This window comes from Microtus pennsylvanicus, chromosome X, assembly GCF_037038515.1.
Source record: "Microtus pennsylvanicus isolate mMicPen1 chromosome X, mMicPen1.hap1, whole genome shotgun sequence".
NCBI classification, from domain to species: Eukaryota; Metazoa; Chordata; class Mammalia; order Rodentia; family Cricetidae; genus Microtus; species Microtus pennsylvanicus.
The window spans coordinates 41,218,293-41,243,982 of record NC_134601.1 but is presented as its reverse complement, the minus strand read 5'-3'; the positions used below and the strand labels follow the sequence as shown (position 1 = coordinate 41,243,982).

General features: G+C 39.5%; 1 protein-coding gene across 1 annotated transcript; it reads right to left on the bottom strand.

Moving 5' to 3' along the window:
- Positions 1–24,765, bottom strand: Capn6 (calpain 6). Its single transcript, XM_075958617.1, has 13 exons — positions 24,610–24,765; positions 18,111–18,290; positions 8,779–8,910; positions 7,247–7,455; positions 6,555–6,747; positions 5,799–5,992; positions 5,485–5,562; positions 5,203–5,389; positions 3,688–3,810; positions 3,319–3,521; positions 2,673–2,794; positions 2,172–2,308; positions 1–1,622 (listed from the first exon to the last, which is right to left on the bottom strand). The coding sequence occupies exons 2-13, from the start codon at positions 18,273–18,275 to the stop codon at positions 1,440–1,442; spliced, it is 1,926 nt and encodes a 641-aa protein (XP_075814732.1). The 5' UTR covers positions 18,276–18,290; positions 24,610–24,765; the 3' UTR covers positions 1–1,439.
- Between the last annotated feature and the right edge of the window lie 925 nt (positions 24,766–25,690).

Sequence of the window (25,690 nt, the reverse complement as noted above, 5' to 3'; positions counted from 1 at the left end):
TTTACTGAATATGAATTTTATTGTGATTTCGTTTGTGTAAGGCGGTGTGGTAAAGGCACTGTAAAAGTTACAAAGACTGCAAAATATGATAGAAAATGAGTAGGCTAAAAAAAGAGAGCTACAGAATGTATTTTTATATGAATGCATGCTGAACTAGACTAAGTACTACGACTATGTTTATTTTTCAACATTGCAGAAGCACTGAAATATTGTGGAGGTGGTATTTGGGAATAGACTTGGAAGGAACTTCATGGAGGAGGTGGAATTTATTCTGGGCCTTAAATAACGACAGAATACTATAGATGAAGATCAGGGGAAGCACACATAATGACCGATTCACAAGGACGTTTTGTAGACATACTGAAAAACAAACCCTTGGGGAGTGGAGCTTGCCAACAGAGGGAAAAGCCCGAGGGTCAGGGTGGGCACCAGACTCTCAAGTTCCCATATAGAGATTTCAGTACCAATGATATCAGGAAGCACAGGGCAATGGGCTTGTTTGTAAATGTAGCAGCAGCAAGAGGTTTCACATTGTAGTCAGGGACCCCAAACTGTCTGTCCTATTACTGAATGGGTTCATTCATCTTTTTGGTATGCATGATACTTCACTAGTCTTTACTCTTGCCCACTGACCATCTGAATGGTAGTTTGTGCGCACCTACATGCGCATGTGTGAGTGTAGGTGTGTGTGGATGGATGGGGGACTGAGGCTTTGTCACCCACTGCAGCTTCTTCCGCTTTTCCCTCTTGTGGCACAGAGCTGGCTTCTGCTTTGCTGAAGCTCAACCCCTTCTCACTGTCTCAGCCTCACTGAACTCCAGCTCTTTATTAAGCACCTAGGAAACTTCCTCAACATGAAGATAAAACACTGTGGGGGAGTGACTTGAGTTAGGGCGTGAGTGCACTTTCCCGTGGTGGTGGTGGTAGTGGTGGTGGTGGTGGTGGTGGTGGTCATGGTGGTCGTGGTGGTGGTGGTTATAAGGGCTGGGACTGTTGAAGTCGGCTCTCGCTACTGGTAAAGTGTTGCTGGTAATCGGTAGTGTCAGTCAGGAGATGGGATGTCAGGCTAGACCAGCTTGGCCTTGATCCCCTCTACTCCTTCCTCAACATGCCCTGCAGGGAAGATATGTTGGGCAAGTGGAAACTGCAAAGACACATGTAGAATGCCCAGATTCTTGTTATTGCCCCATTTGAATCTCACCCCTGGAAGCCTAAGGATCTTTTCTCAGCAAACATGTGATGGAACTGTCACCTCCCCCTGTCCAGTTGCTGGAGGTATATAGGTTCTGTAGCTACTGATGCTACTTAGATTGGGAGGTATGGGAAATATCAGAAAAGAGGAAATAAATGTAGGGTTTCAGTAACTGTAATTCTTAGCTAAGACCTGGTGCCTGACATAAAAAGGTGGAAAACTGTCAGGATTCTCTGATATTGGATATTTAGAGCTCAGTGAGATCATCACTAGAGATCACTTTGAAGCTGATGTGACCTTGCTTGACTTTGGCAGTGGGACCACCCTTCTTACGCAGGTACAGAGATTTCAGATCACGGCAGTCGCTGGGGTCAGCGTCAAGAGTAACCTGCCCCAGGAACTGATCACAGAATTTTCTGCTGTTCCAGACCTGAAGAGACAAATCAAGAAAATGAGGAACAACAACCGACCTTGAGATTGATGCAACTAGTGGCAATCTACCTAGCATGTACATCAAGAGACATTTTTATCTTTTCTTGATAGCCATTTGATTGAGAAGATAATGTCCCCAGCAATATAGATGAAAGTAGACCAAAGGATCATCTTTTATTTGTGGATTTGTTACATGAAGAGAGCTAATCAGACGTATTCTCAGAAATACTGCCATTCTAAAGTTATCCACACCAACACAGGAGTTAGCAGAACTGGCAAATACTTCTGTTCATGGAACTTTATAGCACAAGTGTTCACAAGTGTACTCATGAGACTATGGTCATGAGCCTATGGGAAATTAAGTCAAGTGTTTTAAGGTAAAGATGAATAATGATGTTGATGTTTTGCTAAATGAGAAGCGTTCTGAGTATAAACTAAATACATAACAAAGAGTGTTTGCTCTGCACCATAAAAGTACAAGGTACTTGGGAGAACATAATATGTGGTAAAGAACATAAATTCCCCAAGATATCTTGTTTAGTCTTACCTGGATGATAATAGGAATGTCAGTGGTCCTTCTGTAGAAAATGGCCTGTGTGTCAAAAATGGCATGCACAGTATTCTTCTGGACAGGAGAACGGACTTCTTCCTTTCCACACTTGATGACCAGGTACGGATTTACAGCTGGAACAAAGTGGCATTTGTTTTTTTTTTAACAGAGTGATTAATGTTTCCTTCCTAGAGGGGAAAGAAGCTATAACTTTACAAAATCAAATCTGGCAATTTCCACATAACTGGAGCACAATGATGTAGAACGCAAGAATGTTTGTTAGCTCTTCCCTTTCCTTTCCCATATATAATATAGGGATAGAAAAGTTACTGTTATGTAGACATTTCCCAGCAATGGTCACGTCCCATTCTCTACCAGAGCTGAAATCTCTGGACTAAAAATACCAATGGAGATAACAGTTGTTGATAATGTTTCCTACTGATATATGCAGTAACTGAGACAGCAGTTTGCTTTCTTGCACACCCCTGCTAGGCTTACTTTCATTGGCGTACTTCTTCTCCAGTCCCTCAGCACTGTGAACAGTGATCTGGGTAACCACCTTTGGGTAGCCACGTGCCAGGTTCCAGCAAGACATCTTGGGCATGTCCAGTGTCAGCTCCCTAGATAATAAAAACCATGATGAACTTGACCTGCCTAAACAGACTTCATTGTAGAATCATGTAAGAAGCTGATTGATATATCCTCCTATTCCTTCACAGGCATAGCTCATATTTCTATGAGGGTGTTTTTCTCTTTTCTCTTCTTTTTTGTAGACCTGCCATTTAATGATACAAGAGGGTACAGCTGGAGAAAAGTGCAGTTTAAGCTACCCAGCACTGAGAATAAGATAGAGGAGCCCAGCGACTCAAAAACTATAGAATCAACCATAGAGATGAAGATAAAATACAAGTGACAGACCCCTTCCCCTTAAATCCCAGCTAAGAACTCTAAATCTCAGATCTGCACTGGAGAATTTTCCACAACTCTACTCTGAGAAATATTTTGGTCACTTTTATTTCAATTAGTGAGGTCAAATTTGAGAATATTGTCTCTTCGACTGTATGCATAGAGGAAAATGGGTGAAAGGGTTAGACTCAGAGGAAAAGAGAGCAAGGGTTTGCCGAGCATCGCAATAAAACTGAACCTGAGCTGGACAGGCACTTCAGAGAAGATTCTCAGCAGAAACTCGCTGGTGCGGCCATGCTGGAACATGGTTGGGACAAGCACATAGTTGCCCTTCTTCAGATACTTGCTCAGAAACACAGTACGGGTGTCGATATAGGTGGAAGTCCCAGCACGCTCCTGAATGTACAGGTGGTGAAGGCGGAACCTGCGGTTCATCTCCACCTAGAAGCAAACCGAGATTTCCATTCTGTTAAAATCAGAGCTTTTCTGTTAGAAAGTCCTACTTCTGTTGTCTTCTTTAGCCCTTCCTAATTTTCCTAACTCTAACCCTTCCTAATGTAACCTCTGAATGCTCTTATTTTTTTTCTGCTCTAAATGCTGTTCTTACCTTGAAGAGCTCAAAGCCAATGATGTAGTTGTCAGGTCTTCCCATTCTGCGGTAAGTGCGTAGGTCTTTCTGCTGCAGCGACATTATGACCTTATGACCATCCTCAGGCACAGTAAAGATGTACTGAGGGAAATTCATCAAAGAGATGAATTAGTACTCCAATTTAAGATAATCGAATCTAAATTTCAGGGAATAAAAATCTATAATGGGAAACAGAGTCTCGGGGTCATTTCTGAGCTTTACTATTGACCATACAATGATTGATATTACAGAAAATTAATTCACTGCTAAGTAAAGATCATTATACTTGCTTCTCACTTTGACATCTGGCTTGTACTGAGAGGCAACTCCATTTTTAGGTCTTTGGTGTGAAAGAGGGTAAGTTTTAATATGTATGTTCCTTAAAAGTTAATCATTTTGTCTTATTATAACCCTGTGTTTAAAGCTATATAGAGAAACATTTCAAAATTCATAAAGACAGAAAGCACTCATAATCCACTCAACCAGGTTTTGCCATATAGCCCTGGGTAGACTTATAAAGCCAATCCAGACATATGAGCAACCCAGATAAGGGCCTCAAAGATCAATCTTGTGTACAGAGAAGCCATTCCCCGGTATGGTATAGTTGCTTAGTACCTGAAACTTGTATAGGGTTCTAAGTGAGAGTGATGTTGAGAAGGGGTAACAATTATAAAGTTTCTGTAGGGACCATTGTGGTGAAAGGGCAAAGAAAATTATGAGTTAAGGAAACCAGTTTTCCAAGCCTCAGTGTTCTCCAAATTGCCTGTGCAATAAGATCTGTAGGAAGAAGAGACACGTCCATGTGCAATGAGGCCGTAGCACAGCCAGAGTGACATCTGCTGTGCCTTAGCCCATCTTCATACGGGCCATTATAAATTCAAGCTTGGGATGCTTGTGGGAGTTTGCTGCTGTTTTCTTGGGATATACCTAGTCTGACCACTTATAATGTCACTGATAATAGGATGGCGGTGGTAGACAGCTGGAAGGAGAAACTGGCAGGGCAGTGATTTCAATCATGAGAAATGAAGTACCTCATTCTCAAAAGGAAAAAGCAAGTTATAGTAATGGGTTGCAGAAGTATGACCTATATGAAAAGAGCTAACAGTATGATGTGTGTGTGTCAGGTGAACAATTAAACAGTAAAGACAAAGGAGGGGGAACTGAGACCATATATAGAAGCAGATCTCTCTGCTGTGTGTGACCATCACCAGGAAGCGACAGTTACGAGCTGTAACATTCAGAACAGGAGGAGGCAGCTGGAGAACCTAACTTAGGTTAGAAAATGTTGCCAAGGCAAGTCTCCCTAAAGAAACCTGGTCTTCTGGGTCGTATGAGCATCTGAGTCAATCCCTAAGGGTTGTGGTTGAAGAATATTACACAGTAGATTTGAAGACCTGATGCTAAATGAATACTCTAGGGAGGACCAAAGCAAGATCTGGATTCTTACTGACTATCCCGGTAGCTTGGAGGCAATGGAAAATAATTGACTCTAACCTGAGGATTCTGCAGGAAGGTATCACGGTTGTTATAACAACCTCCTGATCGGTTCATCAGAGGGTCATCATCCACAGTCCAACATCCCACCACTGATTCCAGTTCCTTGCGGCCAAAAATAGGGTTGTTCACGTTGCGACAGACATTCAGTTTCTGAAAGTTGTGGCAAAAATCTTCCAGACTCATCCTAAATGGGAAGGAAGAGGGAAAGAAATGAAGATTGGTCTTAGTATGTATTTCTAAAAAGAAAACCAAATTCCTTATGGCAGAAAGACTTCTCACCAAAACTCTCCATCATCAGACATGACAAGCCCCAGGTTCTTGCGATCTGTTACAGTCAGTTGCTGCCACTCTTCAGAACTGAAAGCAAATAAATTATAAACAGATAAGTTGTTATGGTTGACAGGATGTCAAAAGATGCCAGATACATGAGGACTAGGTCTGCTTTATTTTATCCTGCCTGGGTTGCGGACCCCATGCCTGACTGGAGCTCAGAGATGTCTCTGTTATTTGACAGCCTCCTAGCAATCTAGAGGGATAGGTTTGGGAGAGCTACAAATTTGGAGGTGTAGGGATGAAAGTGAAATGTCTCTCACATTTCACTCCAGGGGCCACTCCATTCTTGTCTTCCCAACGGGTTTCTCAGGCGAACCATATACAGCTTCTCAGCACTAAAGACTTCCACGAGTCTTTCTCCAAGGCGAAGCTTGCGAATATCAGTCATCGTGTAGGTATGGCCCTTCAGTAGTCCCCAGTCTGTTTCAACTTCTTGTTCTTCCTGGCTGGGAGACTGGTAGCAAAGAAAGATACATAAGGATTTAGGAGTTGGGGAGACCCAAGTCCTGGACCCCCTTTTCCCTTTGTTGCTTCATCCCAGCATAACTGAATCAAGTTCTCCCTATGCAGATGGAAATTTGACCCTGATATCTAATCTATCACAAAGGTAAGTGAAAGAGAAAAAATAAAGTAATATAAGAAGTTATTTTAAAAGTTCAAATTCCAAATAATCACTGTCCTACATTAATATCAACTGTGATTTAAAAATATGGTAGGGCAGATTCATTCTTTGAGGGAACAGCTAGAACTTAAATATCCAGGAGCCAAGATAAGAGTAATAATTTACCAGAAGCTATTTACACCAACTTGAATGGTGCCTTGGCACTCAGTGGAATGTCTGAAGTTCATAAGGATAAAATAAATTAATGTACCTCAATGTCCAAGCCAGTACTTCATACCTATGTTAGCCTTCTGAGTTTCACTAATGGCTCTTTTTGTGAATCTCTGGGTTAAGTACAATGTTCTTTGTTAATTTTTTGTTTTTTTGGCCAGGAGAGTTTTGGGTGAACACAAACCTCAATGGAGCAGCAAATTAGGCCTCCTTTGGTGAATGTTTTGTACAGTTCTCCGAACAGCTTGTACTTCTCCTCCACAAGATCAGTATATCTTCCTTTCTGCATGTCAATGATTTCAGCCAATGTGCCCGTGAAGTCCATGATGATATCAGTAATGGTCAAACCATCCAAGGCCTCATAACAGCCTAGCAGTCTGGAAGCAAGTATGCAGCGTTATCTTGGTGAAATTATTTATCCAGGTCAAGGACATCATGTTCCCAAGAATTAAAACTATCACTGCTCAGCTTTTACCAGCTGGCTTTTCTCTGGATATGAAGTGGAAAATACTTTAAGATTACAATTAAAACTCTGGGGGCTTAGGCAATGTTGATAAATGTTAGTGCACGTAGAAACTTCTTTCTACGAGAAGATGTCAGGCAAGGTTAAAAAAAAAATAAGAGAACTCCTTTTGGACTTCAGATTAACAACCTGAAAGGTTACCTAGCTGACCTAGAATTTAACAGAAGAGCAGTTGATCCTCTGATATCCATGAGTCATAATAGGCAGACCCAGGGCTAAAGAAATGTCTTAAATCTTACTTAGATGCAGCCCAATTTTAACTCTGGGATTGAGTGGGAGGGAATGCATTTCCAAAGACAAATATGATCCTTCTTCATGTATCATGACCACAGACTAATCAAGCCCCTCCTTACTTTGCATAAGCTTTTTCCAGTAGAGCATTCCAAAACTCATTCATGGAGGTGGAGAATGAGAAGACCAGATCTCCGTTGATGGTGGGCAGCAAGTCATCAATCACCACCTCAGTCCATTCTCCAAAATGCCAGAAACGGAAGCGGAATATTCCAGCATACTTTTCTGGCTTTCGAGGATCCCATTCCTGTTCCTTATGGTTGGGAATTGTCTGGAAAGGTAAGAACATTTAGTCAAGTATGATTTGCAAGATTATATCAAGATATAGAGGTTATAGTGAAATCCTAGGCAAACCATATAGCAAATGGAAACTTTCCAAAACCTAGAGTATGGCAATTCTTCTACAACTTCTTTTTCCACAGGTCAGTTTTACTGTGCGTGAGATTACGATACCTGCCATTCTTGCTCTGCATACAGAGAATACTAGAGAGACAGTTGGAGGGGTCTGCATCGATAATAAATAAGATAGATGATAGACTATCTGCATAGACATGTTCAAATGTTTGAACATGTGACCAAAGCATTGAAAAGTAATATCAGATCAGAGACATGGTTCACTGATTGAGAGCATTTACTTCATAATCACTAGTCCTGAAATTGGGATTCCAGCATCTAAGTGTCCCTACAAATGCTTGTGAGCCCAGTTCCTCAGAGGGGAGAGACAGGAGGATTGGGGGGACATTATGGTTTTTAGATTAGAGAAGAAAGCGTGAATTCTGGCTTCAGGAATAGTGAGTAGATCGAGAGCGCAAGAGGACGATACTAAATGCCCTCTTCTAGCCACTGTGGGTACACATGGGAGTTCACCTTTCCATATGCACACATGCACATACATACTCATGCAGGAAAATAAGCAATAAAAGCAACAACAGTAAAAAATTAAAACCAATAAAAACATAATCCTTATTCTGGTTTGTCATGTCTAGAGTTTCATATATACTTTACACAATATGGATTTTAGTTATGTCAACAATAAAAATACATTTTTGTTGTAACAATAAAAACAATTCTATTGTAACACTTTCACATAAATATTTAAAATTTGTTTTTATTAGGAAAATGCTTATTATACCAAATAAAATATTATTTGTTATTTTGAATTTTATCAGAATATTAGGGAATTTTTGCGCTATTAATAATTTATTAGGCCCCTTTCAAAGATCCATTTTTGTATTTCTCACCTTTTCTGTTATGCATCTATGTGTTAATGACTTCCTGGCTCCTACTTACTCCAGAGCAAATTGGTACAAACACTACAATTTGAAGGAATATTTAGTCAAAGCATTACAAATGACAAGAAAAGAGCAGCGAATATATGTGACAAAGCAAGGCCAGCAAAATGTCAGTGTTAGAAGAGAGTTGGTTTAGATTTTCACTGTAAAATTCGGCTTGTCTATATTTGTGAAAATTCTTATTAGAATAAATTAGTCACCCTGATACTTCTGTCTTCTTCAAAAAGTTAGAAGCTGATTTTCTGTCAGGTTATTCAAGAAGAAAGTGGAAATAGACTAAGAGCACAAAGAAAAGATGATACCTTTGTCCAGTGTGACTCCTGAACGGCCAAACAGGAAAATGCAGGGATCATTGACTTGTTCCCCAGTCTTCCCTGGATCAGCTGGTGGTTGCTGATGTTGCCCACAATCAGATGGGGGTCATCAGAAATGTCCTGGGGATACAGAAATTTGTTATGCAGAAGTCTGGAAGGAGGTTTCTAAGTGTCACTAGAAGCTAAGCTAAGCAGAATAGCTTATAGAGGAAATAGGGTTAAGTGTGACTAGGACTTTTATAGGTGGGATAAAGGGAAGGTTAGAAAGATTTGTGGTAAAGCACAAAGCTGTGGATAGTGTATACACAGAAAAATGGCCATGTGGTGAATAGCTGAAGAAATGGGATGAGAGAAAATGGCCTGTGCTGCTGGAAGGCCTTTGTCATTGCCTTTGGAGGCATTTTTACCACAGCAGTGAAGACAAGAACTAAGAATTAGCACATTGCATTTTCATGTCATTTTTGTCAGGATGAGATTTTCCCTGAAGTGTCTGTCCTTGGAAGGGCAATTACCTTTAAGAGACAAGGTCTGACAGAGGTGAACACTAATGCATCTCCCTCTCTAGGAAAAATGAGTTAGGAGACCATATAGGAAGTCTTTTTCTAACACAAAGCAAAACCAACAGCAGTTTCCATGACAACCCGCTTTCCCAACCCCCACCTTTGTATGAAATAAAGGATAGCAGCATTAACAGCAGGTGTTAATAAGCCATTCACAGGATTACTTCAACAGGCACTGTCTGTCTCCATGGTGTATTTTCCAAAAGTATCTGGCCAGAAAAGGGGAGCAGTATTTGTTAGGGGAATACATGTGTGTTTTTACTTCAGAATATCATTAGCTGGGTCATTCCCATTGTGAGTTGGAAAGATGAAAGCCAAATAATGTAACTGCAAAAGAAAAATGTGAGCAAAGCAAAATGGAGCTATTTTCAAAGTATGATCAGTGCCTAGAAAGAAAGAATTCCCAAAGTTCATCTAGTGATGGAAGGGATACTGTAGTGAGTGGTTGGATACTTGAGATGACTACTGATTGGTCACTGAACAAGGGAGAAACATTGAGGCACTGCAGATAGAGCAACAGGCATGAGAAAAGACATAGCACTATACATGACATTATATAATTGCAGGCATGATGTGGTTCAGAGCATCGGCACTTGCAGAATTCAAAGCCATCAAATCTCAATTAAGTCTTGATAAATGGAAAGTTTCATAAAAGGGGCTGTTGGCCCAAAAGATGACATTCTGCATACCCTGCTGAAATAAATCCCAGCTGCAAATGGAAAGAAAATCTAGATCCACATCCTTTTAAATTATTAAATAGAAACAGTTATTTTTTCTGGTGTATAATGTCTATTTTTTTAATGGATATAATTCTCCTTGATGAAGGGTCTGGTGTACAGAATGAAGCATTCCAAATAGCTGTTAAAAGCCAAAATAGTTCTGGAAAGAAATAGACATTCTGTGCAGGGATATGTCCAAACTGAAGATTAATTGGGCATCAACCTGCCAAAAGGAAAGAATTAGGTGGGTTGTTAGCTTTGCATTTTCTGGCCCATTTTGTTGTTGTTGTTGTTTAAGATGAACGTCTGGTGCCTTACACCTTTTATCTTAGGAGACTACTTCTATTTTATAAAATAGTTTATGGGATGTCAGCTGCTTTTTCTTTTCATTTTCTTAGCACACAGAACAAGTGTACTAGATGAGTTAGGTCTTGATGTGTCTTCTCTTTTTTGCTTCCTCTGTTTTTCTAAGATGAAATTAATAAGCACCATCATTCTTCCCTTGGGTAGACACTGGCACTTTATTTGGAGCAAAATGTAAAGCTATGCAATAATTTCTTGGATACATATGAGACATAGGATTGTTTCCTGGCATAGAAAGTAGTCAAGGGAGAATTGATAGGTGAAAAAATGTGTTTTTATATATTTTAAGGCAAATTAGTTGCTGGTTTTACATAGTGTTACTGGGGGTTGAAGTTATTTTGCAATCTGCTTAATTTAGATAAGCAGGAGTCTACACCCAGTCAATTCTTTTAATGTGTGAACTCTTACTCACAAAAGGGAGCAAAAAGACACATAAACAGATTCAAAATGAGGAACTGAGTGATTAGTATCCTCTTTGTGTGAATTGGATATAGTTATTATTAATAGCATGTTAATATTATTACAGCCTTATTTTACTTCAAAATTTCATATAGAATACCTAACAGTGGGTTTTAAAATGTAATAGCAGGCATGAAATATCAAAAACATGAGAAATGTTAAAGACTACCTAGTCACTTCTTATTTTACTGATGAAGAAAAGAGGTCATCAGATAAGGGCGGCCACTCAAGTCTCTGGTTAATTAGTCAGTCATGAGGACATCTAGGTTTAAAGCCTTTGATTCTTCATAAAGGTATAATATTAGCCAGGAGGTGCTGGTGCACGCCTTTAATCCCAGCACTCGGGAGGCAGAGGCAGGAGGATCTCTGTGAGTTTGAGGCCAGCCTGGTCTACAAGAGCTAGTTCCAGGACAAGCACCAAAGCTACAGAGAAACCTTGTCTCAAAATAAAAAAAAAAAAAACAATAAAATGAAATAAAATAAAATAAATGTATAATACTAAAGAAGGGACCCCAAGACTTTGGCTGACCCATCCCTTTATTTTTAAGCTTATCAATGGTCCTGTGTAAGGTAATAATGTTGCAGTTTCCCCATAGATATCCAATCCAGTACTGTATACTCTTTGATCGACATTCCATTTTTCTGCAAGAGTTTCTCGGCTCCTTTTTTTTTTTTAAATATCGCCAATAGGCCTTGATTTCCAGAAGCCAAGTGACTGAGTATAAATCAGTCTTGCATGACATGTTAGTACCATGATGTGGAAAACAGAAAATAATTCTTTCTAAAACCATATCTTCTACCTCGTATGTGAAACATTAAAAGACTACAAAACAGCCAAGGAGGTAGAAAGGATAAGGAGAATGAGCCAATACAAATCTGGCAGCTTTAAGAACTTTTCAGAAATAACTGAAAAATAATGAAATGGCTCTTAAGAGACTTTTTTACTGCAGTTAGGCATGCATTGGATATCTTTTGTTGGAGTTAAAGAAGGAAGGCTGTTGATAATTTTCTGTAACTCCAAGCTGAGATGCAGAGCATAGATAGAACATTTCAGCCTGAGCTATGCTGACGTGGTAAAAGTGGGGTTCAGGAAGAGGCCACAGCTCACATAGCCATACTGTCTGGGTGGCTTGAGAGAAGTGAGGAGATGGAAGAGATGCTGTGTGTTCCTAATGGCTCCAGATGTGCTGGCACAGTTGAAATGATTCTTGAACTGTGCTGTTTGGCAAAGCAAAATTATTTCTTAGGTAGAGAATACATAATACCAAGAAATTGAACACAAGAAAAGCTGGAGTATTCCCCAAATACTATCACCCCAAGATAAATGTTCTGTAAGGAAGGCGTCTTTTCTAGGAAATATATTATCTTGGCTGAACACCGAGGGATGTCTCACTTTTTCTCGCCTCATCCCTATTCCCAGAAACCTCTGGTGGGATGGGAATTACAATGAGATCTGTAGCCCCACATAGATCACTCTATTTGGAACAATTAAATGCAGACCTTTAGCAATTATTTATGCAAGTAACTTTTGATGGCAGCAAGCATTGAGATTCAGAGTAAACCACAAGGAACTACAGTGCAATAAAATATTCCTTATATAACCAGCGTCCAGAAAATTGGAAGAAATTTCAAAAGCACTGTGTGTCCAGCTTGGAGAGCAGATAGGGATAAGGTCAGCCCTTCAGTTGGTACTTCATGATTAACTATTTCCAGAAGAATTAGAGACTACCTGGTATAAAGTATCCATTCAGGACTGGAGGGCTATGTAAGCTAACCCAAGTAGGCATTATGATATCCTTAGAACACTGAACCATCTTTAGATGGGGAGTTTATAGGTAGATCTGGGCTCATAGACCAATGTTCTCTCAAGGATCTAACTTCACTTGCTGAGAATTTTTATTCCTATGTGAACATTTTATCACCTGTACAGCATTCTCTTCTTTCAAAGGAGAACTCAGTAAGGAGCCTAGGAATAAATGCTCAACTTCAATATCCAGTTTAAACAACCAAATCATTACACAATATGCCAAGAGAAAGAATCTATATAACATTATATAATGAGAATCTATATCACTTTATATAACTCATTAAAATGTAAATTTTAGTGGAAAAGCCTACAATAGGCAAATCTGGAGAAATGAAAGCAGAATAGTGGTAGCTGGTGAGTAAGGAATAACTCAGTGGAAATAAATGTAGAGATCATTTATATTTATTTTTCTCATTTTTAATTTTTATTGACCTCGACGTTTTCTCTGTTCCCCTTCCTGCATCTCCCCTCCCCTTTAATCCTCTTATTTTTCTCATTTTTAAGATCATAATAGAACTATATTATTTATTCCTTCCTTTTCCTCCCTTCAAACTTTCCCATATACCCATCCACACTCTCTTTTAAATTTCTCGCCTCTGTTTTTATTAATTGTTATTGCACACATAAATGTATATGTACATATGTATGTATACCTAAATATAATCTGTTCAGTTCGCATAATGTTACTTCTATGAATGTTTATAGGACTCCCTGGAGGAAAGGCACTTCTCCTATTCCCCTGTTCTTCAGTTATTTGTGTCGGGTTCAGACCTTGTGGGCTTCCCCTGCTCAGTTCAGCAGATCTTCACCAATTGATGCAATTGAATAAATAATAATCTATTGTTATACCACTGGATTGTGTTAGTATTTTCACAACTCTATAAATCTACCCAAAAGGTCACAATATACACATCAAACATGTAAATTCCATGTGGTATAAATTGTACCCTCAATAAAAAATAAAAATTATTTGAAATACAGAATTTTTTTTTTTAGTTTTTCGAGACAGGGTTTCTCTGTGGCTTTGGAGCCTGTCCTGGAACTAGCTCTTGTAGACCAGGCTGGTCTTGAACTCCCAAACCAGAGATTCGCCTGCCTCTGCTTCCCGAGTGCTGGGATTAAAGGCGTGCACCACCATCGCCCGGCTCTTGAAATACAGAATTTAATAGGATCTGGGAAAAGGATACGAGTCTCTTCAGCTTTACCAGATTGTGTATACAATAGAAAACACCGTAAAATCAGTTTCTGTAGCAACACATAATCTCTGAGGATAAGAGAAAATTTATGAGTCATCTAAGTCCAAACTACTGTACCAAGTGTCATAGTCCACCAGTGGATGGGAATTCTACTAACATGGAGGATTGCCTCTATTGTTACTCCCTCACTTGCTATCTTTTACCCGAGCCTGTATACTATTCTTGGTTTGGTTTCCTTTATAAGGTTTTTATAGTCATTCTTCTGACCAGAATTTTAACCTTGAACTTCTTCACCTTCCTGTCCCACCCAGATAATGTAACAAAATGGCCATGCAGGAATACTGAACAAAAGTCACTGGTAGTAGAGTCAGAACTTAGAAGTTGATCATGAGACCTGACAGAAAATCTTGTGTAGGAGCCCTTTCTTCTTCCACAATTGGCTGTGCAAACTCCCATGAGACTTTGCTCCATGTAAGTAAGGGATTAGATGCATTTGACTCTGGGACACTATTGTAAGTGGATGTGAGTCAATCAGGAAAAAGACGGAGTGGTTGGAGAGAACTGGAGAAAAAAAAATCTGTGGCAATTTGACAAGCAAATTCAGATTAAAATTTCTACCTGCAGACTTACTGTTATACTGAAACTTAGTAGAACTTACTTCTCAAAAACTGTTAAGATTACAAGTTGTGTTCTAAAAAGGAAAAGAAAGTTAAAGGGCACATGGAAAATAGTTGTGTGCCCAGAAAGTTTGGAGAAAAACTGGGTACACTGGATCGTTGTAAGAGTAGAAGAGTAAAGAAGCGAGATTTTCTCTGAAGAGTGTGGATAGTTGATCTGCCACTGGCTAATTTAAAACATGTTTCCTGTGTATTTACTGCTCCTTTAAACTGTGTCAGAGCCAGATGTAGTCAACAGGACCATGATTCCAGCACTTGAAAGAACTGAACCAGGAGAATCATGAGCAAAAGGCTACCCTGGGCTATAGAACAAGACTGTTGCAAAAAAAAAAAGCAACAACACACAATGAAAAAAAAGAAACCTTGAAAATAGGAAGGAACAAGGTGGTACGAACTCTTGTCTGTCAAAGAAGTTGAGTGGCTTCCTTGGAAGACCACTGATATTTGGCATATACCAGTGGAATACCATTGAAACATAGAATAGATAGAAACCTCAAGATTAGAGTTTTGAAGAGTGGTAGAGAACTTGCCTAGCATATCCAAGAACCTGAATTTAAACTTCAACACTGAGGGAAAAAAGTATGCCAAACTTACTTCCACACACCTGTAGTCCAGCTACTTTCATACAGGTCAAAAGAACAATGAGCCAAAATTTATTCTCAAAATAAAAAATTTTAGAAGGGCCAGGAAATGAAGCTCAGTGTCAAATCACTTACCTAGAGTATAGGGTGGGAGGAAAGTTGGTTTATCATGCCATGTCTATTTAAAATTTTCAAAAAAAACACCTAAAAGGTTGGTTGGGTTTGAGGTTATGTGGTATACAAATGGGAAAAAAAAAAGTCTAGACACTTTCCTGAAAACAAATACCACAACATTCCTAATAAAGCAATGACCCATCTGATTTTCCTGAGTCAATTCAGAGGAGCCTAGAACTGTCGCTCAATTTTCCTGATGGGAGGCCAGAGAACAGTGGCGTGGTTCTTAAACACAGGCTTGCCTTCCATTCTAGTTGGAATACATAGCTTTCAGGGAAGGCTCAGTTGATAGCCAAGAACCTTACTTTTACATGATGATCTAACCCTTTTCAAAAACTTTTTGTAGCTTCTTAATTATATACTCTAAAATAACATTTTGTGTTTCCAGCATCAAGATACTAAATTCAGGTCTCCAAGCTAGCCAGCAATGAGCCATGTTGCAGACTCCTTATATTTTATTTATTTATTTTTGGTTTTTTGAGACAGGGTTTCTCTTGGTAACCCTGGCTGTCCTGGAACTTGCTTTGTAGACTAGGCTGGCCTCAAACTCAGAGATCTTCCTGTCTCTGCCTCCTGAGTACTGGGATTAAAGTGCCAAAATGCCCAGCTGCCTTTGTTTTTTTTAAATAAAAAAATGAACTACAAAAAGAAATTGTAACATACCTACCTTTCTAAGCCATGATCAATAAGGATGAAGTGCAAAAATGTATAGGCCATTTCAAAAAAGAATACAATCCATATCAGGCATGTCACAAATGCTAATTCCTTTCACCCCTCTCTTTGTGTTCATTCTCCATCTGTCCAGACATACATTCTCTAAGCATTGAACATTACTCTAGAAGGAGTATTGTTTGCCTTAGAGGAAAAAAAAAAAGATGTGTGCCATAATGATTAAGTTTTTTTCCCTTCCCTGAAAATCCAGGATGAATTCTACAGGATTTAGACAAAGAAGACAAAGAACAAAGAACTGAGCTAAAACTGAGGAAAGAAGATGCATCTAAGACACGCCAGCACAGGAAGTGCTGTCTACTTGACTTACATCTGGGAAATGGCTTCATGCTGGCTTCCAATTTTGCCACCCACCAGATAGATCTCTTTCCGTCTCTTCTAAGACTTCACCCCCATTAACCATTCTCTCACCTGCATCTTCAAACTACTCTTTACCTACCCAATAAACTTCTCTCAATTCCAGGCTTTCTTGTCAACTACTTCTGCCACTTGTTATCACCTCCATTCATACGTTCCGTTCCCTGACAAGATCGATCGATCTATCTATCTATCTATCTATCTATCTATCTATCTATCTATCTATCTATCTATCTATCTATCTTCTCTCTCTCCAAATACTTTTAAGAAGTAGGAAATCTTACATCTTTGTATTCCAAAACACCAGCTAATGAATTCTACTCATCTTTCCCAGATTTTTATTGCAGGCAAGAAAAGTCATCTGCAGAGGTGTCAACAACTTACAGGCTTAGAAATGGAGATTTCTCCCAGCCTTGTAATTTCTTTCTTTTCTTATTTTTGATACAGGGGATTGAACCTCTGCTTTATTGCCGAGTTACACTTCCAAGCTCCAGTCTCATACTTTTAATGGTTGCCATTCATGTGAGTCAACACTGGTCACTAGGACATCTAGGTCTAAAGCCTTTGATTCTTCATAAAAAGCATAATATTAAAGAAAAGACTTCACTTGGTTCCATCCCTTTCTTCAAGTATAACAGAAAAAAAAGACATTGAAGCCAATGTATCTTGGCACCACCTGGTGGCAATGTGTATGAACTAAAGCAAAGCAATTCTTTATACCTTTTATGAGTTTATTTGGTAGAAATTACAACAAAATAATTGCTGACTCCTTAAAGATGAAAACATTGAGTTGGTAACTAATGTATTTTATAGCCATCTATAAAAAGACATCTCTTTACACACGAAGTCTTCAGGTCCTTGCTCTTTACGTTATTTCACTATGGCCCATATACACCATCTTTGGGAAGGAGCTTTAATAGATTGTCCTTCTGTCTAGCCATAACGCTTGATAAAGCAAAGTTGCTAATTACTCTCCAGACTATACCACTATATCACAGTATACACGGAGCTCTAATTCATATACAGCTTATGAAGAGTTGTGGAACCCTGCTGTGAGAGAGTAGTTAATGTTAATGAGCATTGAAAGGCTGAAGTCATATGTAAATCCCATTGGCTAATACTGTGGATAAGATCTAGTAAACAGTTCACAAGACTCCCTCCCTTAAGACAAGCTCTGCCTTCTCTACATAGAAATTATTTCACTGATGCTCACTGTATAAAAAGATATTGGCCTCATTGATCTGAGATTATCCTTAAATTAGTATGGCCAGCATCTAACTAAAGAGACAAGAGTATAGTTTCTTTTTGGATTGCAATGTTTACTCAAATGAAGTTCTAAACATATAAGCATAGTATATTTCTTTTTCTGCTGTTGCACGTTTTAAATGACTAATTGACTACACTTTTAGTCTCTTCAAGCTAAAGCCTGCTTTAATTCTACCTGTGTGTGAGATAATGGATATGTCAACTTATTTATGTTAGTCATCTTAAATTGCATAGGCATATGAAAACATCCGTATATTTTCTATTTGTTAATTATAACTCAACAGAGAGAAAGAGAGACCAATAGTGAAAGAAAGGAAGAAAGAAGACTGGCTTTCAATTTGTCTAAAGAGTAGGTCAATGTGAGTAAAAAAAAAATGGGTAAGGTAGAGTTTTGAATCAGAGGTAGATCAAGGAGACAGAAAAATGAGTTACCTGAGGACGCTTCCACACAACCTTTCCTGGAAGCAGCCGGTTGAAAAACAGAGAATCATTCTCTGGTAGGAAGGTGGGGTCACAGAAAAGCCGGCCATCTTTGATGCATTCCTGCTTCAGTTCCTGGTACTTCTGGTTTTTGAAGAGCTTCAGAGGAGGACCCATGTTATCCAACTATGTCTAGAATGACAAAAATTATTACTTGGAGGAACTTCTCAAGTCTTTCAAGGATTCTCCGGAATTACACAAATGTCAGTCATTGCTGTGGCTTCCTCCTAGAGCCTTCGGACTGAGGCAAAGACACTACGTTCAAGAAAAGAAGAGTCAAAGTTCAGCTAAATATTAGGCCCTGGGGCAAACACTTAACCATTTGAGGACCTCGGTTTTTTTTATCTGCCAAATGGGACAACATGTACTTTAACAGTTTCATGGGAAAATAAATAAGAGATGCGAAGATTGTCAGCTAAGCATAAGTCATTGAAATGTAAAAGGTAATTTTCCATTTATACTCACATGGAAGAGCTCAGAAAAGTTCAGTTGAAACTTGACCATAAAGGCAATAGAGTCACTTTACCATGTTCGGAATGAGTCAGTGTCCGGGAAAGCTGTGCCCTTGATGCATGGGGTGGAAATAGCTTTTTCAATTCTAACAAGTCCTTTTACACAACCACTCTTGTTTTATCATTTAAAGAGCTCGTCTGTTTTACTATTGGCCAAGGAGGCTAATGTGAGAAACAGAGCTCAGCAGATGGCCTCCAAACACACATAAAAAGATATAAAGATTATGTGGTCTTTTTTTCCCTTTCAAAGTGTAAAATCATTTGCAGATTTTAAAATCAAAAGGCAGACTTGAAATTCAATTACATTAATTTGATGGACTATAGGTTTTTACCCTGCAGCAATAAAATACACTATTTCTTCCTTTTCTTTGAAAAAAAAACATTAAAAGGAAATGCCACCTAGCTAAACAAAATTAATATAGTGGTTTTTTTTTATACAAAATCTGGAAGACTGCACTTAAATATCCTTAATAATTGGTTTGTATGAAGATAATTCAAAAGGAAAATTTGATTTTAAATAGCTTTGTAGTGATAATAGATCTTTCTATGTCACAGTAAATGAAAAGATGTTGTGAAATTTTTATGGTGTCAACTGCATTAAACCTTTATTCCCATGATTTTATGAACCCAGTACAATTAAAACCAAAAAAAAACCCTATGGTTCAGAGTTCTAAAAAAGAATGAATGAAATTTTCAAGAAGAAAGAACAAAAAGCAAAGCCCTAAATTGGCTGTATTAGTGCGCTGGAGTTCTACATGTGTGCTACCACAGTCTCCATGCTTTTACAGCCATCACATTGCTCCCCAAGCAAGCCCTCTCCCAGGCACTCCTGTGGCATTTATTCTTTTATAAAAGCAGTAATGTCAATAATACCTGTCTGCTAGGTCTCTGCATGTCCTTTATTATTGCCGTGCACTGTGTCATGATGAAACAGTTTCCCCGATTAAAAACCATAAATATTTGAATCTAATTTCTCAATGTTATTTTATGACACAGTTATCTGCAAGATATGTGTAAGAAACTTGTCCTTTCTCTTAGTTCAAATATTAAGATATTGAACATAACCACAATGTTTTCCAGAGCCTTATTTATTGCCAATTGTTTTTCAAATTAACGAGTGTGGAAACGCTACAAAACACCGTGTGCTTTCGGGTAACGAGCTTAAAGTCTGCTCCCTTGTTTTAGATATTAATGTGTTTCATTGTATTTGGAAGCATTTGTGGCATCAGTAATAATTCTCAGTTAAACATCAGAGCCAACCTGAGTGTTTGCCCAGGCTCCTTTTCAGAGCCTATTACAAAAGAACTCTAATTTTCATGTGTGTTCAAAGTTACAGCAAATAACCCTGAGCTTCTTGCTTTCCCTAGAAGATTTGGTGGATTGCCAGAGACTGGGTGCTGTAAATATGGGGCAGTCTGAGGCAATTAGGACATTTAGTTTGCCAGAACCTCCTACTGCCTGAACGTTCTGGATAAATGGGTATTTCTTGCCCAGGAAAGCCATGTGCTCTCACAAAGTCTCCTTTGCTAATCAGTCAAATAGTAAGACTCACAAAAGCTTGCAAGAGGAATTTATTACAAAGAGAGCCTGTCTAAACACAGAAGCGGCATCAATTCAACAAAATTATGTTTGATTTAAGGACAAAAATAAATTAGGGCTGGCGAGATGGCTCATTGGAGAAGGGCACTTGCTGGCAAGACTGGTGACCTGAGTTCAATCCCCCGAGAACTACAAAGTGTAAGAAAAGAACTGGCACCCATAAGCTGTTTTTACACACACACACACCTAAAATGAAACCAAAGAAATAATAAACCACACTATGTTCCAAATAGGTTATTTCAGAGACAAAGGGTATAGCTGGTATTAATGGGTCAAACCTTAATAAAGTGAATGCCTTTTGCATGAAGATGCTTGCATTTTAGTGACTCATGGAGAAACATGTATTTGAACTTTCACTGGGGGTACAATTATAGCCATAAATCCTGTTTGATTTATACAGTAGAATTGACCCCATTGCTGACTAAATAATAAGGCAACTGTTTTCCATTTGCTTTATGACCTTGATCTCTTTGTATATCAGGATTTTTATCATGAGACCAGAGACATGTATTCTTCTCCCTTAAGCTATAGCTGTAACTACTGAGATGGTTAGTGTTAACCAATTTTAAATAAGTAGAAAACACCCCGTGGTTGCAAAATATGCATTAAAATTCTTATTCTTGGGCACCTCGTTCAACACCTCAACATTGTACAGACAACATTTGTCAAATAGATAACTGTCTTAAGTAGGAAAATCAGTGTTTCTGTGATAAATTATTTGAAATGTGCACTGTTCCATTTATCTAGCATGCTCTTCCTTTGCAGTGGCCATGATTTGTAAGACACAGCCTGTGTTCTTTGTTTTGTACTCTCAAAAATGGCAACTCAGAGAAACAGCAGTTAGAAACTGGCAAGACCGATTCAAACCCCAGCCTGTGAAATACCAGGACTGGTGTGTGGCTTTCCCTTATACCACACTTCATCTTTTTGCCACTGTATTTTTTAGAGAAAGGATTTTGTAGTTCAAATGAGAAAAATCCTCCAAAGCAAACATGATGCCCAACTTTGAGGAATTCTGCCTAGAATTTATTGCCTTGGTGGGTATTGAAAAGGTTCTTTATTTCCATGGTTTAATGATCATGTGAGAATCCAAACCCTTTCTATCCAAAGGCTCATTAGCTAGCCCTCAGAAAATGTGAAACCCAGAAATGTATAGACTGGCATAATTATGCACAATTTTCTCTGTCCGAGCAGAGGTGTGTGGAGACAGGAATGTTTCTTTCTTACTCTTCCACTGCACCAGGTGGTGGTATGGAGGAAATGGCCATTAAATTAAGATCACACATTAGAAAAGGTGATAGACAAAGATAAAAGCTGGAGATTTTTAATAAAACCCCCAAATCTCTAGGTAACCTCTGGAATAAGAACCATTCTGAAGAGCGACTTGAGGGCTGAAGGTAAGCGATGATTTTGGCTAGGCAGAACAAACTGCAGGCTTATCATTGAGGTAATCGCCCTAGGCAGAATTATTAGAATTCAGATCCACTGTCTAAAAAAAGAATGTGAGGGACACTGTCTACCAAGACAATGGATAGGGGCAGGCTCAGCATGTGGGAAGTTGGAAAGGGCCAGGGGAAAATGGAGGGAGCCTGCCACGTGGAACACAAGACTACAGCTAGGAGAAAAGGCCTTTGCAGCTCGTCGGACTTGAAGCTTTGAGGAGCCAGGCAGATTCTTAGTGGAAAACCATTTGTTTTTTTAACTGTGGATCAGAGTTAAAACAGACACCAAATTAATTTGAAAACAACATTGATAAAAAGAGTTCAGATTTGTGAGCACAAATTTCTTTGGATTCAAGTGAGTAGATGAGGGCATAAGGCAAGCAAGTATGGCTCTGATCATACTGCCTCTGGCTCCCTTCTTTCCTTTATTCTGCAAAATTTAGAGGTAAAACAAAAAGCGGGGGGGCAGGCAATTGAGTACAGGAGACCTAACTCTGTCCACTCTATATAATCTTATCCCCACTACTGGGGGTGATGGGGGACATTCGTTGGGCTTTGATGGGAAGAATAAAATTCAGCATCCACATGCTACACAGAAACCGGTGCTTTCCATTTTTGCAGAAGTAGAATCGTATCTTGCATCTGTGGTTACATATCTGCCAGGGAACTTAGATGTGGCTGTTGAGATTCGAGGTTTTGGCTAGACATTCTAGGATCTAAAAGGAGCCTAACGCTCTCCTGATCAACTCTCCTGTCTTCCACAGGACAGATTTACTCTATCTGGAGAGAAGACTGTGTTCAAAGAAAGAAAATCAAAATCATACCAAGATCATGCGTAGTCAGGAGATTCACAATCAAGCCCCCCCCCCCAATGCCCTCACTTACTTTAGATAGCATGTTTCACCCTCAGTTTCCCCATAGGCATAACCGGAATATGATGGTTGCCCTGCGCATCTCAGGGCATTATTTGGAAGAGCTAATGAAATAAAGTATGTGAGTGTACTTTTTGATTGTTAAAAATACGTTAACATATAGCAGTTGTATTAGGGAGTGTTTAATTTTAGCAAATTAAATCTCATTTCTTAGAAACAGGAAATATGATCACATGCTTAAAATAAAACACACATTGACATTTAAAAGACCTATATAAAATGGCCCCTCTGTCATTCTTTACTCCCTGTTCCATCTCCCATTTTTGGCTGACTAAGCTTATCCTAAAAGTCTAATTTTACAGTCCTTTGAGAATGTAATTCTGATTTTTATAGAATGTTTTTCTGGAAGGACTTTTAGAAGCCAGTTCGTACAACGGCTTTCTTTCACTGTACAGTGGAGCGGCTTTACCAGGGTTGCATAGTACCAGAGTTGCCACTAAAACTGAAACCTACCGACTCTTTCACCAAGATTCTATTTTGAAACAAGAAAGAAGAACTGTGGTAGTAAGACACAAAACTGGAAGCAAGACATTTCTTTTGAACATTCTCATTGTCTTCTTTTTGCAAGAATTCACGTAGGAGTCTTGTTTTTGAAGTGCAAGCTGTCAGAAGGCAAATATGATTTCAAATCAATGCTAATCAGAGTAACTGTTTTGGGGTCACAAGGGGGCTGTTTTCTGCTTTTAATTTAGGAACTGAAAACTTGCAAGGCTATATAGAAAGTCTGTTTTTTAACCTATTCCTGACTATGTAAATATTTAAGCTGTCCCCTGGACCAATAAGATCACTAATGATGAATAAAGAATTCTGTTGAAACTCCAAGTATTCTCACACATTTGTGCACACCCATACACATGAGTGCATATGTGTACACATGAGTGTATGTGCTTGCATTCATGCATGCAGGAATGTGTCTCTCTCTCTCACACACACACACACACTCACACACACTCAAACGCATAAACACATGCACACACAAATGAGAAACACCCAGGGAACGAGAGAGTTAATTAGCAACCCCCACCCCAATTTTGTTTCTTCATTCAGATCATAAAGAGCCTGTAATTTCACAACAAAGATTAATAAATGAAGCATTTGCTGAAGTTTAATAAAACATTAATAGAAACCAGGATGCATTTTGCTGTGGCAGGCAGAACAGTACAATTGTCTGACTTTTCCGACGTGCTTTTCACCAAACTTCTAGTTCGAAATCCTCACACTCACTTGTTTCCATTGCAATGTGTGGCAGCTCCCTTTCCCTGACCAGGGCTAAAGGCAGCCCTGGTCAGGCAGCCCAGTTAAGCCCCAGCAAGAGTGCAGTAGGGTTGGGTGGGGGATGGAACCTTGACTGCAATTCAAAATTTAAACCAAAGATAGAATCAGAGGGAAACTAAACTAGGCCCAGGGGCTGATAATAGAATAGCCAAGATCAACCTGTCACCAGAGCAGGAAGGTCTCCCGACTGTGCAGACAAGGAGTTAAGATAGCCCCGGCTGCCACTTTCCATTGTGCAGCAGCCCATGGCCCATGCACCCCACTTCAAGGGATTACAGGCTGTGGGCACACAGTGTGCCTCCAAGATTGTCCCTGAATTTCACTGCTTCACCTATAACTCTGGGTCAGCAGAAACTGCCAGCCATCTAATTTCTCTCCTCCCACTCTTCTCCCAGATTTGTCCTTGTTTACCAAGTGTTTATGAACAGCACATAACATAGAAAATTGCTCGGCTGCCCTACCAACATCACTGCATCCAGCTCCCTAAAATTCCCCCCCCCTTTTTTTGAAGTTTTAAAACTGCTTCTAATGTACATATGCACACGCGTACACAAGTTAGATCCAGACAAGCCATAACATTCAAAGACGCAAAGTTTGAATAACTAAATCTGAAGTTCCTTTGAGTCTCTTAGATGCTACATCTCAGAAAATAAAATTTTAAACTAAATCTATAGACACACGCTCTACTCACCTGAGTTCTCTCAGGAGCCCTGGTGCTGCTGCTGCTGCTGCTGCTGCTGCGGCTGCTGCTGCTGCTGCTGCTGCTGCTGCTGCTGCTGCTGCTGCTGCTGTTGCTGCTGCTGCTGCTCTTAGCCAGGTAACCCCAGTGAGTCTGCTCAGCCAGTGCAGCGGAACAAAGATTCTGGCTTTCTTAACCTGAAAACTATTTGGGCTGTACCAAGCTCTGCTCACAGGGGGAGGTGCCTCACAGCAACTTCAGGAGCTTTTACCCCGCCCAGCACTCAGAAACTGATCCTGAGTCACAAGGAAAATCTGGAAGGCATCCCCGCCAGATGTGCAGATGGGATGCCCACTCCAGATCCACCCACCAGCAAATTGGAGAACCCAGAAAGCCACATTTGAAAGGCCTTTCTGTTTCAAGGAGAAATTGGACTTTCAGGAAATGGGTCTGATATGTTTCTAACTCCTCTGTCCCAGGGGGAGAAAACTGCAGACATGGACATTACTCGAGAGAGAGGACATGGAGAACAAACATGTTCAAATGTTGGCAAAGTTATAGTGAGCTAGGGTGCAGACGTGGTCCTAATAGGCACTTCTATGATTGCAATGAGGACTTAGGCACCAAATGGAAATGAAAGGGCACCTAATAGGATGCAGGGACATAATGGTCACTTTGTGAAAGAGCAAGTAACATTTGGCCAAGAGCAGAGAGAAGGGAGGTGAACAGAGTTTGATTCCATGGCAGCTGCTAGAAGTCCGGTTTCTAGCAACAGTACAGTGTCAAGATGCTGCCAAGCAGTGCTGGGTAAAAAGCAAAGCAAATAACTGCTGTGAGAAGCCAACCAAGAAGTGTTAGCGGCGTGCTCAGCCCCCTGTAAAATAACTATGTTGACTCCCACTTGAGGCCCTGATCCCCCTTTCCTGATATTTTTATTGAGACACAGTTTAAAGGATATGATGCTTATGATTTTTGTTCTCAATTTCATGTTCACAAAATTTAAACATCATCTCATTCAACAGGTTTCATGCTCAGTGTGCTGTTTACCATTGCAGCAAAAATTAATACCCTTTCTCTCTCTCCCCCTTTGGCA

Excerpts from the sequence above, each read along its gene's own strand:
- Capn6 (XM_075958617.1), bottom strand. The coding sequence starts at position 18,275 with ATGGGTCCTCCTCTGAAGCTCTTCAAAAACCAGAAGTACCAGGAACTG. Across the intron at positions 2,309-2,672 it reads GAAGAAGTACGCCAATGAAA|CTGTAAATCCGTACCTGGTC; the intron begins GTAAGCCTAGCA and ends ACTTTGTTCCAG. Across the intron at positions 1,623-2,171 it reads ACATTCCTATTATCATCCAG|GTCTGGAACAGCAGAAAATT; the intron begins GTAAGACTAAAC and ends TTGTCTCTTCAG.